Here is a 14,104-nt window from a genome sequence, read left to right as displayed (position 1 = left end):
ACACCGGAGTACCTTGCGCCGGAGGTGATCCAGAGCAAGGGTCACGGAAAGGCCGTGGACTGGTGGACGATGGGCATTTTGCTGTACGAATTTATCGCTGGGTATCCCCCGTTTTACGATGACACGCCGTTTCGGACGTACGAGAAGATTCTCTCTGGACGCTTCAAGTTCCCGAATTGGTTTGACGCACGTGCGCGGGATCTTGTGAAGGGTTTGCTGCAAACGGACCACACGAAGCGTTTGGGGACACTAAAGGATGGCGTAACGGATGTGAAGAATCACCCGTACTTTCACGGGGCAAACTGGGACAAATTGTATGCGCGACACTACCCTGCCCCGATCCATGTGAAGGTAAAGAACCCTGGTGACACGAGTAACTTTGAGTGTTTCCCCGAAAGTCGGGAAGATCGTGCGTCGCCCTTAACCGCTGCACAACAGGCCGAGTTCCGTGGGTTTTAGACTGCTTTACGCTTTCAATGTACTGTTTTTGTTGTTTCATGCTGTTTTTTTTTTTGGTTGTTCGATGTGTGGCTAAGGACTTTTTTATGGTGTTTTTTTTCAATTTTCTTTATTTCTTGAGATGATTGCGTTTTCGCCTTTTTTTTGCATTCCAGGCGACTGCCTTGTTAGGTTGTGCTGACGGTTGTTTAGACTGAATTACTGCTATAGGTGTGCGCTCTGTTGCTTTCGTAATTTTTCTAGATTTTTTTGCTTCTTTGGAGTGTACTTCTTGGAGTGTGGGTGAACATGGAAAATTCACGTTAGCTAATAATGTAGACTTACATTGGATTAATATTTTTTGCAGTGTGGGCTTTTTTGCATGAACGGGTAAGTGGTTTGCCAGTCACAGTGTGCAAAATGCAATGGTGCTGCGCCAGCGGGTGGGCTCGTGTGGCTGAGGTATTTTGTGTGATGGTGTGGTGTGGAGCTGGAGAGTGCAGACATGTCATTATCTTGCATAGTTGAGCTCTTTTTATTTGTTTTTATTTTCTTTTCTACTTTTACCTTCGTTGCCTTTTTTTTTTTTTTTGGATGTCTTTGTTTCCTGTGTGGCTGTGCGCGCAGACAGGCTCCGAAGGGGGAAAAGAAAGAATAGCAGGTGTTCTTCATTCGCCTGGCGCTTCGACCTTTTCCCGCTCTTGAGTGAAATACAGTAAAACTTTTTGTATTTGTATATTTGTGTTGGTTTTATCGCGTGTTTTTTGCTTGTTTTCCGTTGGGTTGATGTTTTGAGTCCGTCTGCTTTTTTTGTGGGATCATCTGCGGCCATCTTTGGTTCTGTTTGTGTGTGTGCGCGTATAGAAAACATGAACTCCTTGTGCTGTGGCGGGATGGCGGTCGGGGGTACACGAACGGGTGGAGCGCGCCTTTCTCTTTTCTTACTTCTTAGCTAGGCTTTATGCTGTTGTTTTTGTTTGTTTTTTGTTTTTTGTGTGTGTTTTTTTTTTGACTCTCTTTGCCTGCTCCCTTGTGGCGTGTATTAATGTTATTGTGTCTGTGCTTCGACGGCGTGCGCCGCCGACCACGGTGTGTGTGTGTGCGCGCTGGTCAGCCGTAGAGGACCGGTCATGGGGTGGGGGAGAGGGGAATATTTCTGCACGACAGGAGTGCAGACATGTGGGCAACAACAGTAACAAAAAGGGATCTGGCCATGGATGAGCTGAGTGAAGTGGAATTGAAGGGCGCCGGTTGGGGTATATGGTGGATTATTGAATGATAGATAACCTCTTAAAGCAGAAGGGGAAATACAAGTATTGGGAATGATGAGGGCAATGATGTGTTGATTGCGCAAGCGGCGGTCGTTTGCCTGTGACGACAGCGAGACGAAGAGGAGGGGAGGGGGGAAGTCCGCACATGAACTGTGAAGCGCACGTACATCAAAAATATACGTATATATAAAAGGTGTGTCCGCATGTATTTACTCGGAGGACATAACCAGCGAGCTGCAAAAAGTGGGGAGGAGAAAACAAAACGACGACAAAAGAAAAACCAAAAAAAAACATGTAAAATTTTCTTTTTTTTTGTTCTCGCTTTTTTTTTTCTTTTCTTTGGATTTTGAATCATTGTGCAATCAGCTTCTCTTCTTTTCTCTCTCTCTCTCTCTCTCTGTTCTCCCTCACTATGAAACTGTGCATGTGTATGGTACCATTCTGTTGTTGTGATTTGTTTTTGTCGCACCAATTATTATTATTATTATTGCTCCTGTTGTGTGATTGCCTACGTGGTAGGTGAATGCTCGCTAACGGTGCTTGAGTGCGCCTTTCACTTTTGACTTTTCTGTGAGTGTCTTTACGCAAAGGAAGGAACAAACAAAGAGACTCATTCCGTCGAAACAAGGCTGATCAGCATCAGCGTACGGTTGCATACATTCGCTGAGAGAAATATCCACAGTCACTGAATTTACTGGACACAGGTGCGCGCCGGCATGCCATCAAAGCGTCAGTTGTTAAAGATTATCATCCTTGGCGACAGTGGGGTCGGCAAAACGTCACTTATGCATCAGTATGTAAACAAAAAGTTTGACAGTCGCTATAAGGCTACCATTGGTGCCGACTTTCTCACGAAGGACTTGGAGTTAAATGGACAAGTGGTGACACTGCAGATTTGGGACACGGCCGGACAGGAGCGGTTTCAGTCGCTTGGTTCGGCGTTCTACCGCGGTGCGGATGCCTGCATCCTTGTCTTTGATGTCACGCAACAGGAGTCCTTTTCGCACATAGGCGCCTGGCTAGAGGAGTTCAACATTCAAGCGGGCAAACGGGACAGTGTGCTGATTGGCAACAAGACGGACCTTGCGGATCGTCGGCAGGTGGCAAGTAAGACGGCACAGGCATGGTGTGCGGCGCAAAGCGGTGACGCTGCTGTTGCTGCTGCAGACGGCAGTAACACCAACAGCGGTCCGGAGGGTTGCTGTATGCGATACTTTGAGACTTCAGCGAAGGAGAATACAGGTGTGGAGGAGGCGTTTCTTGCCATTGCTACCACTGCCCTGGCGCAAAAAGAGACTGTGGAGGAAGATGTAGTGCTGCCGCAGTCCGTCAATCTCAACCAGCCCACATCGCAGGAGAAGAGCTCTTGCCCGTGCTGAGCAAAACTTAAAGGAATATTTGCAAAAGGGAGGCAAACACAAAGAGTAGGCAAAAAGAGATATTTAGCGAAACAGATAACAAAAAAATGGGAAAGAAAAGAAACAATGAAATAACGGTATGAGTGGTATGAGTGTTTAGCCCTACGACGGACATCCACGCGCACAGATGCGCACATTGGGTTGCATGACCACCTACGTGTTTATCGATAGGATGATGTGGAGGAGGCTGTCTTCGGCTGAATACACATATATGTTGTGTGCGTGTTTTGTCTTAAGCTCAGAGGGCGTGATCCGCGTAGCATTGGCCCTCAATTCAACGCCGTCCTCATTGTCTTGTTACGGTTTTTACTACTGCGTGTGTGTTTTTTGTTTTTATTTTTGTTTTTTATAAAAAAAAAATGGAAAAAAAACCCTTGACGAGTCATTTCTTCGTGTGCGAATGAATTTGCGCTTTGTGTGAACGGAAAATCATAAACAAAAGGAAGGAGATAACTCTTAGTTTAACTCCTTTGCTGGGAACGCTAGTCCATCTGCTACTTTGTTTCAGTATGAGTTCGTTTGTTATGTCCGTGTGTACATGCGTAGACATCTTGTTTGTCTGTTTTTTTTTTTGTTGTGTGTGTGTGTGCGCCTTGGTGTTTGTTGTTTGCCATTGACAGAGGGAAGGGTTTATGCCGACGTGAACATGCTCCTTTGCTTCTTCTCCTTCGTGTGCCTCGCCCATAGGTTGCGGGAGTGCATGACATAGAACAAAGCGTTGACGCCTCTGTTGGAGAGTTTTGTAGGAAGTGCGAAGGGGACGATAAGAGCCTGGGCATCTTGCATTGCCTACTTAACATAGTTTGCTGTGGTGTGGGGCGTTCGAATCAAGAGGGAAGCAAGCGGACGGAGGTGGCGGCAGCGACGACAATTCTTTTGCAGCGCCCCCACAACCTCTCACCGTTACCGACGAAACAAAGCGGAAACGTACCAACAGCAGCAATAGCAAGAATGGAGGCATTAAACTGGCTCGTGGCGTACATTTTTTGGATGTGTGCGGTTGTGATTTTATTTTCCGTCTTCCTCATCGTGCTTAGCTATATATTGCGTGAGAAACAAAATCAGTTCTTGTACTTTCCCGAGAGCCCGGCGGGAAGTACCAACACCTGCGAGAGTCCAATTGATAGAGGGTTCGTTAACACGGACATTGTGCACATACGCACCGCAGATGGCGTCACGTTGCGTGGATTTATGATGTGGCCATCACCTGAACAGCAGCTGGCGCAACAATCAGGCGCAAAAGGTTCTTGTAGGGGCCAAAATTTCAATTTGAGCACTGGGACTTTCTCTCCCTGCGGTTCGATGACCCCTAGAGACCGTTTAATCTCCTCAACGCTCTACGTCATCATATATTTCCATGGAAATGCTGGAAACGTGGGTCACCGTGTACCAATTGCCACCCTTTTCACCACAAAACACCGTTGCGCAGTTCTGATGATAGATTACCGTGGTTTTGGTCTCAGTGATTCTGTTCCACCCACGGAGGAAGGGTTAAAGTTAGATGCACAGGCGTGTTTGGAGTACGTCTGGAATCATCTCCGCATACCGCAAGGGCGGATCTTTGTCATGGGAACAAGTCTGGGAGGTGCGGTTGCTATTCATCTGGCGTCGCAGCAAGCCAACATGAAGCGTATAGCTGGAGTGATTGTTGAAAACACTTTCACTTCTGTCAGTGACATGGCGTCTGTATTGGCCCGAGTGGCAGTAAGAGGGTTGGTGAGTCGCTGCCCTGCACTTTGGCTTTGTTTGTTTGACTACTACGTGAAACCATTGTGTCTGCGCATCGGATGGAGGAACCTTGACTTGGTGGAAAGAATCGACGCTCCCATGCTTTTTCTCTCTGGAGGAGGTGACGAAGTGGTACCAGCGTGGCAAATGCAACGGTTGTATGCAGCTGCAGAAAAATCAAAGTCGATGCGAAGATTTGTCGGCTTTCCTGAGGGAAAGCACAATACGCTGCCTCTACTTCGAGGCTACAGTGAGATAGTTGATGAATTTGTGCAGGATGTGCTTTGTTTAGAGGCGGAGGTGGTTTAGTGCCGTGCGTATCACTCCGATGCGCGAGGTATTCGGGCCTTCATGCATCCTCTGCTGGAAAACAAAACAACAAGGAAGAAAAAAGAAAAGATAAAAAAAACAAATATTATTATTATTTTAAACAGATTGTTTTTGACTGTTTCTTGGTGTCGTTTGGAGTCTTGTGATTTTGCCATGATTTTATTGTGTGCTCATCCCACATTTGTATTTTATTTTTTATTTATTATGCACGACTGGGCGCCAGAGCGTTGCCACCACAAGATGAGTGGTGTGAGCCAAAATGAGTGGAATAATATGAAGGGGGTGCAGCTGCGCCCAGCCACACTCTCCTACCTGTCGGAGTGCGCCGGGTTTCAGTACATGGCACCTGTGCAGGCGCAAACCGTCCCGCTGCTGCTTCGCAACTACGATGTTGTGGTGGAGGCCATTACAGGCAGTGGAAAGACGCTTGCGTACTTGTTACCTTGTCTCGAAATGCTGCAGAGTGATCGCGTGGTTCAGATTTGCAGCGAACATAAAAATGCCGTTGTGTCCATCATTGTTCTTCCATCGCGCGAGTTGGCCCAACAGGTGCATGCGCTTGCAAGGAAGATGCTCCACTTTGTTTCACACGTTTATGGGGACGGAAAGACCGGGCTTCCAAAGTACTCGTGCCAGTGTTACATTGGTGGCCGCGATATCACAGTGGATGTGAATGTGTTCAACAAAACGGGGGGTCATGTTTTGATCGGCACGCCGGGACGACTCTACGAACTGTTGGTATCCTCAAAATACACGAGTCTCTTTAATTTTGCCGGCTTTGAGCTGCTTATTCTTGATGAGGCAGATAAACTACTGGAGTTCGGCTTCAAGGCAAAACTGGACGCCATACTTAAACGGCTGCCGAAGCAACGGCGCACCGGACTTTTCAGTGCCACGCAGACGAAGGAGTTGGCAGAACTGGCTCGTGCGGGGATGCGGAACCCGGTGTCCGTCACGGTGCGCGTGAGCTCCCTAAACTCCGCCGGTATGAACGAGGCCAAACCGCAGATTCCAGAGTTGCTTTGCAACTACTACACCTTCACACGGGCATCAGAGAAGCTGGATCGTTTGATTGCATTTCTTCAGGAGCGTCGTGAACAAAAAATTATTGTCTACGTAATGACGTGCGCCAGCGTGGACTGGCTTTACACGACTCTTGCTGATGTGCTACTGCAGGAGGACGCAGAAAACATTTTTGCTTTGCATGGGCAGATGAAGCTTGAGAAGCGTCAACGGGTGCAACGGGCCGTGACACGGGCAAAGCGTTGCGTTCTCGTCTGCACAGACGTGGCAGCACGAGGATTAGACATTCCTGAGGTCGGAGTAGTACTGCAGTATGATCCTCCCGTTGACCCATCAACGTTTATTCACCGCATTGGCCGTACAGCTCGAATGGGGCGCCAAGGGGAAAGTCTCGTTTTTTTGATGCCGCAGGAGTTGGAGTATGTCGCTTTTATGAAGCTGCAAAATGTGTCACTGCAGCCATACGATGAAGAAAAGGATGGTATAGAGGCTGCTCTGGAAATTGTGCGTCAGATGAACGCCAAACGTACCTTAATGAGCTCGCAGCAGGAGAGACGCAAAAACATTCAACAGGTTCACAGGGATCAGAAGCTGAATCGCAAGGAACGTCGTGAGAAGCTACGAAAGGAGCGCGAGGCGGCGCGTGGTAGGGACTCTCATATGGCGCGAAAAGAAGTTGTGGGGGATTTGTGCGAGAGTCCATCGATTCTTAAGTTGAGACATGCAGTTAGGGATGATGTGGATGACAAACTGCTTGGGTTGGCGACGCGAGCGTTTGTTTCGTTTATTCGTGCATACAAGGAACACGAGTGTCGGTACATATTTCAACTGCAGCTGATTGACCTCACAGATCTGACACACGGCTTTGCGCTTTTTAAGGTTCCCAACTGTGGTGAAATCAAGCATATGCGACTACTGCGGATTCCTTTACAGGATGAGCTGCAGGAGGTTCTGAAGATTGTTAACGCGCGGACGCGCGAGCGGCAAGAACGTAGGACTCAACTGAGTGGTGTGCGGCGTCCACATAATGAGGCGCGGGATGGAGATGCTACCCTGCTGAACAGTGAGGGGGCAGAGGCAGAGCAAAGCCCCCAGAAGCGACACCGCACGGAGCGCAATGAGAAGTTAGAGGCTCTGAAGTTGACAAAAATGACCCGCGGGGAGCGGAGCCGGGCGTGGAAGCAGGCTGAACTTGACGAGCTTCTGAAGGACAGTTATTATGTGAAGAAGGAGCGGCAGGGCAAGCTTAACAGCCGCACCGTGGACACCATCATGGGCGTTGATGCACTTGAGAACGCACTGCTGAGCTCTCGTGAACGGCAGGAGACAAAAAAAATCCGCCGCGGGACGAGGTAAATGAGGGCTGTGAAGGATTGAACGCCGGGCGACTCCTTCTGACGGAAAATTAACACACACACACACACACACATACAGAATGGGGGAAGACAGTATATGATACGCAGACTCACAGTTGCGAGACAACTAATAAAAAAAGAGGGAGAGGGCCCTGAAGCAAACCCCGCTTTTTATTTATCTCACCTTCTATTTTCCACTGTGTGCATTCGAGTAAAATGGAAGGAAACATTGAAAAGGAACTGCAACCGCAGTGACACCCGATACAAAGGGGGAGTTGAACGTCAGGGGAGGCTGCTGCTTGCAGATGAGGAGAAAGCACGCGCACCCCTTTTTTTTTTTGGGCATTGTCCCCTGTTTTTTTGTTGCATGATGCTTATCGTTCCTTTGTCTGGATTTATTTTATTTTAGGGCGGTCGCCTTGCCGTGGCTACGCACACATAGAGAAACATATAGTTAAAACAAAAGTGAGAGCCATTACGTTATTTTATTTTTTTATTCGTGGTGTGGGTGTGTTCTGAATTGCCTTTTGGTTTTCTAAACAGGAGTAGGATCTAAGCAACGGAAGAAGAAGAATACCAACAACAACGGCGAGGGTAATTGAGGTGAATTACTCTCTTCTTACTCATTGGGTGTGGTGGGGGCAATGTTTGTGGATTACTACGCTTTGCTTTCCTTGCCTCCATCCTGTTCCGCAAAGGATGTCCGGGATGCGTTTAAACGGCTTGTCTTGCTGTGCCACCCGGATCGTCCGGACGAGGGTTCCACGGAGTGTTTTTGTGACATTAAGGACGCGTATGATGTATTGAGCGATCCTACACGACGGTACCTGTATGATTTAGGGTACGCTGAGGTAAAAGAGATGCAGCAGCGTCAACGTCAAGCAGAGCAGGCTCTAAAGCAACAACAGCGGCGCGAGATGGAGGGAGCAGACGAATTGATGCGAAAGCGAACCGTTCAGCCACAACCCCCGCGAAATGGTGCACAAGCGCCCACGTCGGTGTATTCTGACGTCATACGGCGGGTGCCGTCATCGGGTAATTCATCTCGTGTCCTGTGCACACCGTTGTCGAACAGCCACTGCACGTTGACGCCAGGTTGTGGTCGACAAGTTCGAGGTGCCGTGAAAAAGTCGAGGGAGATGGCGGCGCAGGCAATACCCAGGCAAGGGTCGGGGCTTGCAGCTGTTAGGAGATGCCGTTTAGCGGAGCTTGAGCGTAGTGGTGCTGGCATCGGTGATAAAAATACGAGTTCCTGTCCCAACCATCAAACAGTGGATCGGTCTTCCCCCCCCGACGTGCGTTTTCTGCACCCCCCGACAAGCCAAAGTAGCCATAACAGCAGTGAAGCCGCGGCGGGCTACCGACAATCATTGGAGCAGGAACCCAAACTACAGCCTTGGGGAGCACGGTCGTCCGTAAAGAAGAACCATGGTGTGAACTGGTTCATTGTTCCAAAAGTAACAACGCTTCAATGGGGTGAGGATAATTTAATGCCACGGCGGTCAAATAACATTCCTGTATCCGATTGCTCTGGAAGAAACGTGATCAAAACGTGGAAGATATTTTTCCATGTGCCCGGGATAGCTAAGGAGGAGCCGTAAGACGCGCTGTGTTGCCATGCCCGAAAATGAAAATGAAAATGATTGCATACTCCACGCATTTCCATTTTTGTTTGGAAAGCCCGGCAACGATAAATCCAAGGTAACAGTATCTATCACCAGAGCAAAAAAAAAAAATATTATTATTATTTTTTTTTGTCTTTGTTGGTTTGGATGTATCATTGATGGAGGTTCTTTTTCTTATTCCTTCACTTAGCCGTACTGTTTCCATTGACTTATCTGCTCGGTATTGTTTGTGGGGATGCTCTTTTTTTTTTTCCTCCCTGCTGCTTCGCTGTTGTTTCTGTTTAACTGTACTTGTAATCTCTTTTGTTTCTGTTTTTTTTTTGTTTTGCTTTGTATATGTTTACTGCTACGACTAGTTTCATTTCGGGTTGCTGTTTTTGAATCTCGGCGGTCCGACCTATGTACATGAAGAAGACAGACATCAGGTACGGCTTACATTCAGTGCGGTTTGGGTGCCGTTGCATCACCGTCACTGTTTTGTTTTAATTTTGTATGTGTATATATCTCAGGTGGGGTTTAATCCCGCTCTCCCATGATTGTTTCTCAGCTTATTGGCAGTGTGCGCACCCTCTGTTTATTCCTTCTCTTGGGGCCTTTACACCTGAGGAGGGGGTTTCTCTCGAATTCCATGTCTTTTTGTCCCTTTTACTATATTGATACCTTTTGTTGTTCTCATTTTCCTTTTTCCGCACGCGTGTGGCTCTCCACACGTATCTAGTTGGACGGAACGATTACGCCATTGTGATGGCATCGCATGGTGATGCGTGCTTGTCACCACAGGACGAACTTCAGTTTCTTAACGAGTGCCTCGTAGATGCTCTTGCTGTTCATCTGCTTGTTTCGCACGCGTTGGTGAGCAGCACAAATGACGGCGATGGGCAGACGTGGTACTGCTCACTCCTGGAGGAGGATGTGCAGCTCTACCTGCGGCACCTGCTGCGTAAGTACACGTCGAGTTCAGCGATGCGGAAGAAGCTAACGTCTGCGAGGAGTTTGTACTATCTACAGTGTCTCACGGACGAGAAAACGCGGGAGGAGTTTGTCCTTGTTGCAGCACATCCATCTTTTGCGGACGCCATGTGATGCCGCTGTTGCCAAAGTGCGGGGTGAGACACGCAACGATCTCCTTCCTTCTTTTACCCTCCTCTATCTCCACCTCACCTCTCTCTTCTCACCCTTCAAGTAAGAAGAAAACCAAATAAACAAACACAATCTATGCTTTCGACCTTTTTATCATTGCTGTTATTGTTTGCGTCTGCCGCTAGTTGGTAATTGTTTAGTTAACTTTTAGTAATGGTTCAGCGTTTGTCTTTTCGCCATTTTTTTTTCTGTTTTTATTTTGCGTTTGTGTTTGCTTCGCACCCAAGGGAGGTGTGGGGCCCACTAATGCTGGGAAGCGTTGAGAGGATATTGTACGACGGCGAATTTGTGCGCCTCGTGGAGGTCCGTCTGCCGTTGCGCGGCTCCTCGCAAGGTCAGCTGTTATCGGTACGGACATGCGAACGTATTGGCCAGGGCTCCTTTGGTACCGTGTATCGCGCTGCGTGTGACGGATATCCAAGGCTGGCACTCAAGATTGCCACCGGGAAGGCCGCACGTCTTCGCCAGGAGTTAGACGTTCTTGTCAAGGTATGCACAAAAGGGAAACTCCTGCTGCCTCGCTTTGAGTTTGGGGCTATAAACAAAACCGGTGATCTGATTATTGTCGGTATGGAGCTCTGCGTGCCGTCGACGCTGCATGATTTGCTTTTAGTGACACGCCTCACCAATGAAGCTGATATGCTGTTTCTCGCCCACCAGGTGTTGCAGGCGGTTGCCTGCGTTCACGAGCAGCGATGCATTCATAGAGATGTTAAACTTCAAAATTTTGTGTTTGACCTGGACGGCAACCTGAAACTCATAGACTTTGGATTAGCCTCCACTGAATGGAACCCGCCACCGGGTGACGTGGTGGCAGGCACTGTTTCATTTATGGCACCGGAAATGGCACACAACGCACTGCACAGAGATCAGCGGGTTAGCGTTGGAGCCTCTGCTGATGTTTGGTCGGCGGGCATCGTACTTTTCTCTATTTTTACGCAACGCAATCCTTACCCGCCCTCCATTGCTTCCCGCTCCGCATCTCACTCCCATGAGGACGCTGACGAGGATGGAGACGGTGACGATGGTGGGGCAGCACTGCCAACAAGGCTCAATAGTGAGAATGTGCGGTTACTGCGCCGCGTGGCTGCTGCAGACTGGCGATGGCCTGTGGGTTGCAGCGTCTCCAACGAGTTGCGGCAACTTGTGGAGTTTATTCTCGTCTGTGATCCCGTGAAACGGCCGGATGTTTTGGCGATTCTCAGCAAGCCAATCTGGAATTCCCGCCGTCGGGCCCCGCCGACCGCTGTCACCGCGTTTTTGGGTGTTCAAGACGATTTTCTTTTATCCCACGACGAGGCTCACTTGTTGCGGGCTGTGGAACAGCGCAGCGCCGACGTCACCGCCAGCCTGATGGGCAGCCGCGCCAACAGCCCCGGTGAAGGCGAGGCTGAAGAGGCTGAGCTACGCGCATCACTAAAATTTGTGGCCAGGGAGGAAACGGCAGTGGGCGGTGTGCCAACGCATCAGCTGTATGATGTTCGCCGCGAAGCGAAGCGGAAGCGACCGCTCCGTGAAATATCGGTAGTTATTGCTGAAGAGACGGCGAAGGGACTCAGGCGGTGCCGGTCAAAACGGGCAAGGCAGGAAGTCTGCTCCGCTTCACGTGGTAACTCTTGTGCAAGTTCTCGTGTAAATTCACGCGGGAACTCCCGTGCTACATCTCCGGTGACGCAGCAATTTGTCAATGAAGGAGAAAAAGCTCTCAGCAAAACAACGAGGAGCGGCAGGAGGTATCGTAGTAATCCTCAGTCATCTTCGGTGCCTCCTGAGGAGGCGGGAGAAGCAGAAGTAGATCAGATGGCGTCGAAAAAAAAATTGTCTCCCGTACGGCTCCTTAATGGTCAAGTGGAAGAGTGGAACGCAACAAACCATACCACGCAATGTCTACGCCATTCTCACGTCAGTTATGAGTGTGATAAAAACCACAAGTTGTCACGGGAAGCCATGAATGCGTGTGCCATGGGTATGGTCTCCGATGGAGTTATGGAGCAAGGAGGGATGCAGTCCGTCGACGATGCGGCGCCTAAGACGGCAGGCACTGTACCTGCTCATATTACCAGGAAGAAGCTTGCATCGGGATGGATGGATGCTACGGAAGTTGTTGCCATGGAGATGGCTGTACGGGGTCTTGCGGAAAAAATGATCCTTTTACAGTTAGAATGCCTCTTTTCCGTTTTCCGCGTGACGGCGGAGGAAAAGCAAGAGTGGTTTGACATGATTTGGCTAGCGGAGGAACAACGAAAATCGGCTACGCATCCTCACCGTTTCAAGGAGACTACGCGTGTAAGCAAAAAGTATCAGTATGGCTTTGTATGTGACATGTGCGATTATGAGTTTCTGCCTGTTGGGAAAAGCATTTACTTTTTTCACTGTTCCTGTGGCAGAGATTTATGCGTGGATTGCCATCAAGCGTACAGCAAGCAGTGCAGCTGTTCCAAGTGCGGCACCGTCTATGAAAATAGTGTGATGCTGCGTGAGCACCATCGAAAAGGCAGTTGTGCAGCGGCATGTAAAAACAAAAAGAGGCCTGTGGCTCCTCAAGCGCAGTTAAACACCACCAACCCTGCCACGTCGAAGAAGACGGTGATACAAACCCACAAGGCTGCGCGGGGGTCCACCAATGCTACTACTGCTTCTGGCCCAACAACGAAAGCTTCCACGGCAGCTGCGGCAAAGTCAGTCCCAAAGAGGGAAGCGGTAATGATGGGCGCAGGGAACGCTGTGAAGGAGGAGACGGTGACGGAGACGACGCCATCGTCGCTGTTCAGCAGACCCATCAACACGATGCCAGAGGGGAAGTGGAAGCCAATGGAACGCTTATCGGTTAGCCACAAACCCATTCAACCAACACCAGAGGAGCGCGCGGTTTTGCTTAACGGGGATTGGATTCGTCATTTTCATTTATTTCCAACAGAGGAAGACGTAGAGCCCGTTGCTTTTACTTATCACATTCAGCCGGGGCGTACGGGGGCAATTTTTCTTAATCACGGTTTTTCAATGCATTCAGCCGTAATTTCAGTGTTGGAGCGTCAGATGCTCATTGTGGATTACGTTGACACCTTGGAGAACAGTGATGCGGCGCGCGTGGTTTCACTTGGAAATGCGAAGTGCTTGGCTGAAAGTGCGTACAATCTCCTACAACGCGTTGTCGCGTACGATTGCAATATGATGAAGCAGCATCGCGCTCCTGGCACCATCTCTATTTACCGGACGTCGCAAACGGCAATCCGGTGTCAAGGGGAACCATTTGTGTATGTTCGTTGGTTTCGCTTTGACGCACAGCACTCATTAAGTGCGTTTTTGCTCTCCAACGGAGCAGTTCAGGTGCTTGTAGGCGATCAGTACGAACTTCGTTGGTTTGACGAAAACCGTAAGTTTCTCCTCCGTAGCAATGGGGTGTGTGAAATGGTGGATGATGCCACATTTGCTCTTGCTTCTGACGTCAGCCGCCTGTTGTACGATGATTTCTGAGGCAAACCTCGTTTGGAAGCTTGATGCAGCCGGCTTTTTCCCTCATTGCTCTTTTTTTTTTGCTCCAGGGGGGTGTATCTTTGCCACGAGAAGCGAGGGACGATGTGACGGCTTCCACGCAGATGCGAGAGGTTCATGAGTGTGCCTTGCGTCTGTGCACACATAAGCGCTGGGAACCGCATTTGGTTTGTGCATGCACCCCGTACGCACATAGATACATACGTATATATATATATATATATATATATAGAGAGAGAGAGAGAGAGAGGCTACAGAGAACAAGGCTAAAAAGAATTTTCTTT

At 49.1% G+C, this 14,104-nt stretch overlaps 7 protein-coding genes across 7 annotated transcripts, besides 15 other annotated features; all 7 read left to right on the top strand.

The window, feature by feature from the left end:
- TraAM80_04276 (protein kinase A) lies at positions 1–459 on the top strand (the record flags this gene model as incomplete). Its single annotated transcript, XM_029381209.1, has 1 exon — positions 1–459. A coding segment is annotated over one exon (459 nt), but the record flags the coding sequence as incomplete, so codon positions are not given.
- A 422-nt stretch (positions 460–881) lies between these two features.
- Positions 882–926: a microsatellite.
- A 44-nt stretch (positions 927–970) lies between these two features.
- Positions 971–1,030: a sequence feature (A-rich).
- Positions 1,031–1,405: 375 nt separating this feature from the next.
- Positions 1,406–1,448: a sequence feature (A-rich).
- A 561-nt stretch (positions 1,449–2,009) lies between these two features.
- Positions 2,010–2,050: a sequence feature (A-rich).
- A 27-nt stretch (positions 2,051–2,077) lies between these two features.
- Positions 2,078–2,121: a sequence feature (GA-rich).
- A 59-nt stretch (positions 2,122–2,180) lies between these two features.
- Positions 2,181–2,198: a microsatellite.
- Positions 2,199–2,425: 227 nt separating this feature from the next.
- TraAM80_04275 (Rab7 GTP binding protein) lies at positions 2,426–3,088 on the top strand (the record flags this gene model as incomplete). Its single annotated transcript, XM_029381208.1, has 1 exon — positions 2,426–3,088. One exon carries the CDS (start codon positions 2,426–2,428, stop codon positions 3,086–3,088), a length of 663 nt encoding a protein of 220 aa, XP_029238950.1.
- Positions 3,089–3,450: 362 nt separating this feature from the next.
- Positions 3,451–3,475: a microsatellite.
- Positions 3,476–3,678: 203 nt separating this feature from the next.
- Positions 3,679–3,737: a sequence feature (A-rich).
- A 341-nt stretch (positions 3,738–4,078) lies between these two features.
- Positions 4,079–5,164, top strand: TraAM80_04274 (Bem46-like serine peptidase; the record flags this gene model as incomplete). The annotated part of the gene is made up of 1 exon (XM_029381207.1): positions 4,079–5,164. The coding sequence occupies one exon, from the start codon at positions 4,079–4,081 to the stop codon at positions 5,162–5,164; it is 1,086 nt and encodes a 361-aa protein (XP_029238949.1).
- Positions 5,165–5,221: 57 nt separating this feature from the next.
- Positions 5,222–5,268: a microsatellite.
- Positions 5,269–5,389: 121 nt separating this feature from the next.
- Positions 5,390–7,564, top strand: TraAM80_04273 (putative ATP-dependent RNA helicase; the record flags this gene model as incomplete). Its single annotated transcript, XM_029381206.1, has 1 exon — positions 5,390–7,564. The coding sequence occupies one exon, from the start codon at positions 5,390–5,392 to the stop codon at positions 7,562–7,564; it is 2,175 nt and encodes a 724-aa protein (XP_029238948.1).
- A 52-nt stretch (positions 7,565–7,616) lies between these two features.
- Positions 7,617–7,641: a microsatellite.
- Positions 7,642–8,207: 566 nt separating this feature from the next.
- Positions 8,208–9,164, top strand: TraAM80_04272 (heat shock-like protein; the record flags this gene model as incomplete). Its single annotated transcript, XM_029381205.1, has 1 exon — positions 8,208–9,164. One exon carries the CDS (start codon positions 8,208–8,210, stop codon positions 9,162–9,164), a length of 957 nt encoding a protein of 318 aa, XP_029238947.1.
- A 296-nt stretch (positions 9,165–9,460) lies between these two features.
- Positions 9,461–9,531: a sequence feature (A-rich).
- A 401-nt stretch (positions 9,532–9,932) lies between these two features.
- TraAM80_04271 (uncharacterized protein) lies at positions 9,933–10,271 on the top strand (the record flags this gene model as incomplete). Its single annotated transcript, XM_029381204.1, has 1 exon — positions 9,933–10,271. The coding sequence occupies one exon, from the start codon at positions 9,933–9,935 to the stop codon at positions 10,269–10,271; it is 339 nt and encodes a 112-aa protein (XP_029238946.1).
- A 236-nt stretch (positions 10,272–10,507) lies between these two features.
- Positions 10,508–10,541: a sequence feature (A-rich).
- A 33-nt stretch (positions 10,542–10,574) lies between these two features.
- On the top strand, positions 10,575–13,802 carry TraAM80_04270 (putative protein kinase; the record flags this gene model as incomplete). Its single annotated transcript, XM_029381203.1, has 1 exon — positions 10,575–13,802. One exon carries the CDS (start codon positions 10,575–10,577, stop codon positions 13,800–13,802), a length of 3,228 nt encoding a protein of 1,075 aa, XP_029238945.1.
- A 223-nt stretch (positions 13,803–14,025) lies between these two features.
- Positions 14,026–14,051: a microsatellite.
- Positions 14,052–14,070: a microsatellite.
- Positions 14,071–14,096: 26 nt separating this feature from the next.
- Positions 14,097–14,104: part of a sequence feature (A-rich) that runs on past the window's edge.

This window comes from Trypanosoma rangeli (genome assembly GCF_003719475.1).
Source record: "Trypanosoma rangeli strain AM80 chromosome Unknown Tra_15.4_contig_00122, whole genome shotgun sequence".
Lineage (NCBI taxonomy): Eukaryota > Euglenozoa > Kinetoplastea > Trypanosomatida > Trypanosomatidae > Trypanosoma > Trypanosoma rangeli.
Note: the sequence above shows the minus strand (reverse complement) of the source record. Positions and strands in the feature narration are given on the sequence as shown.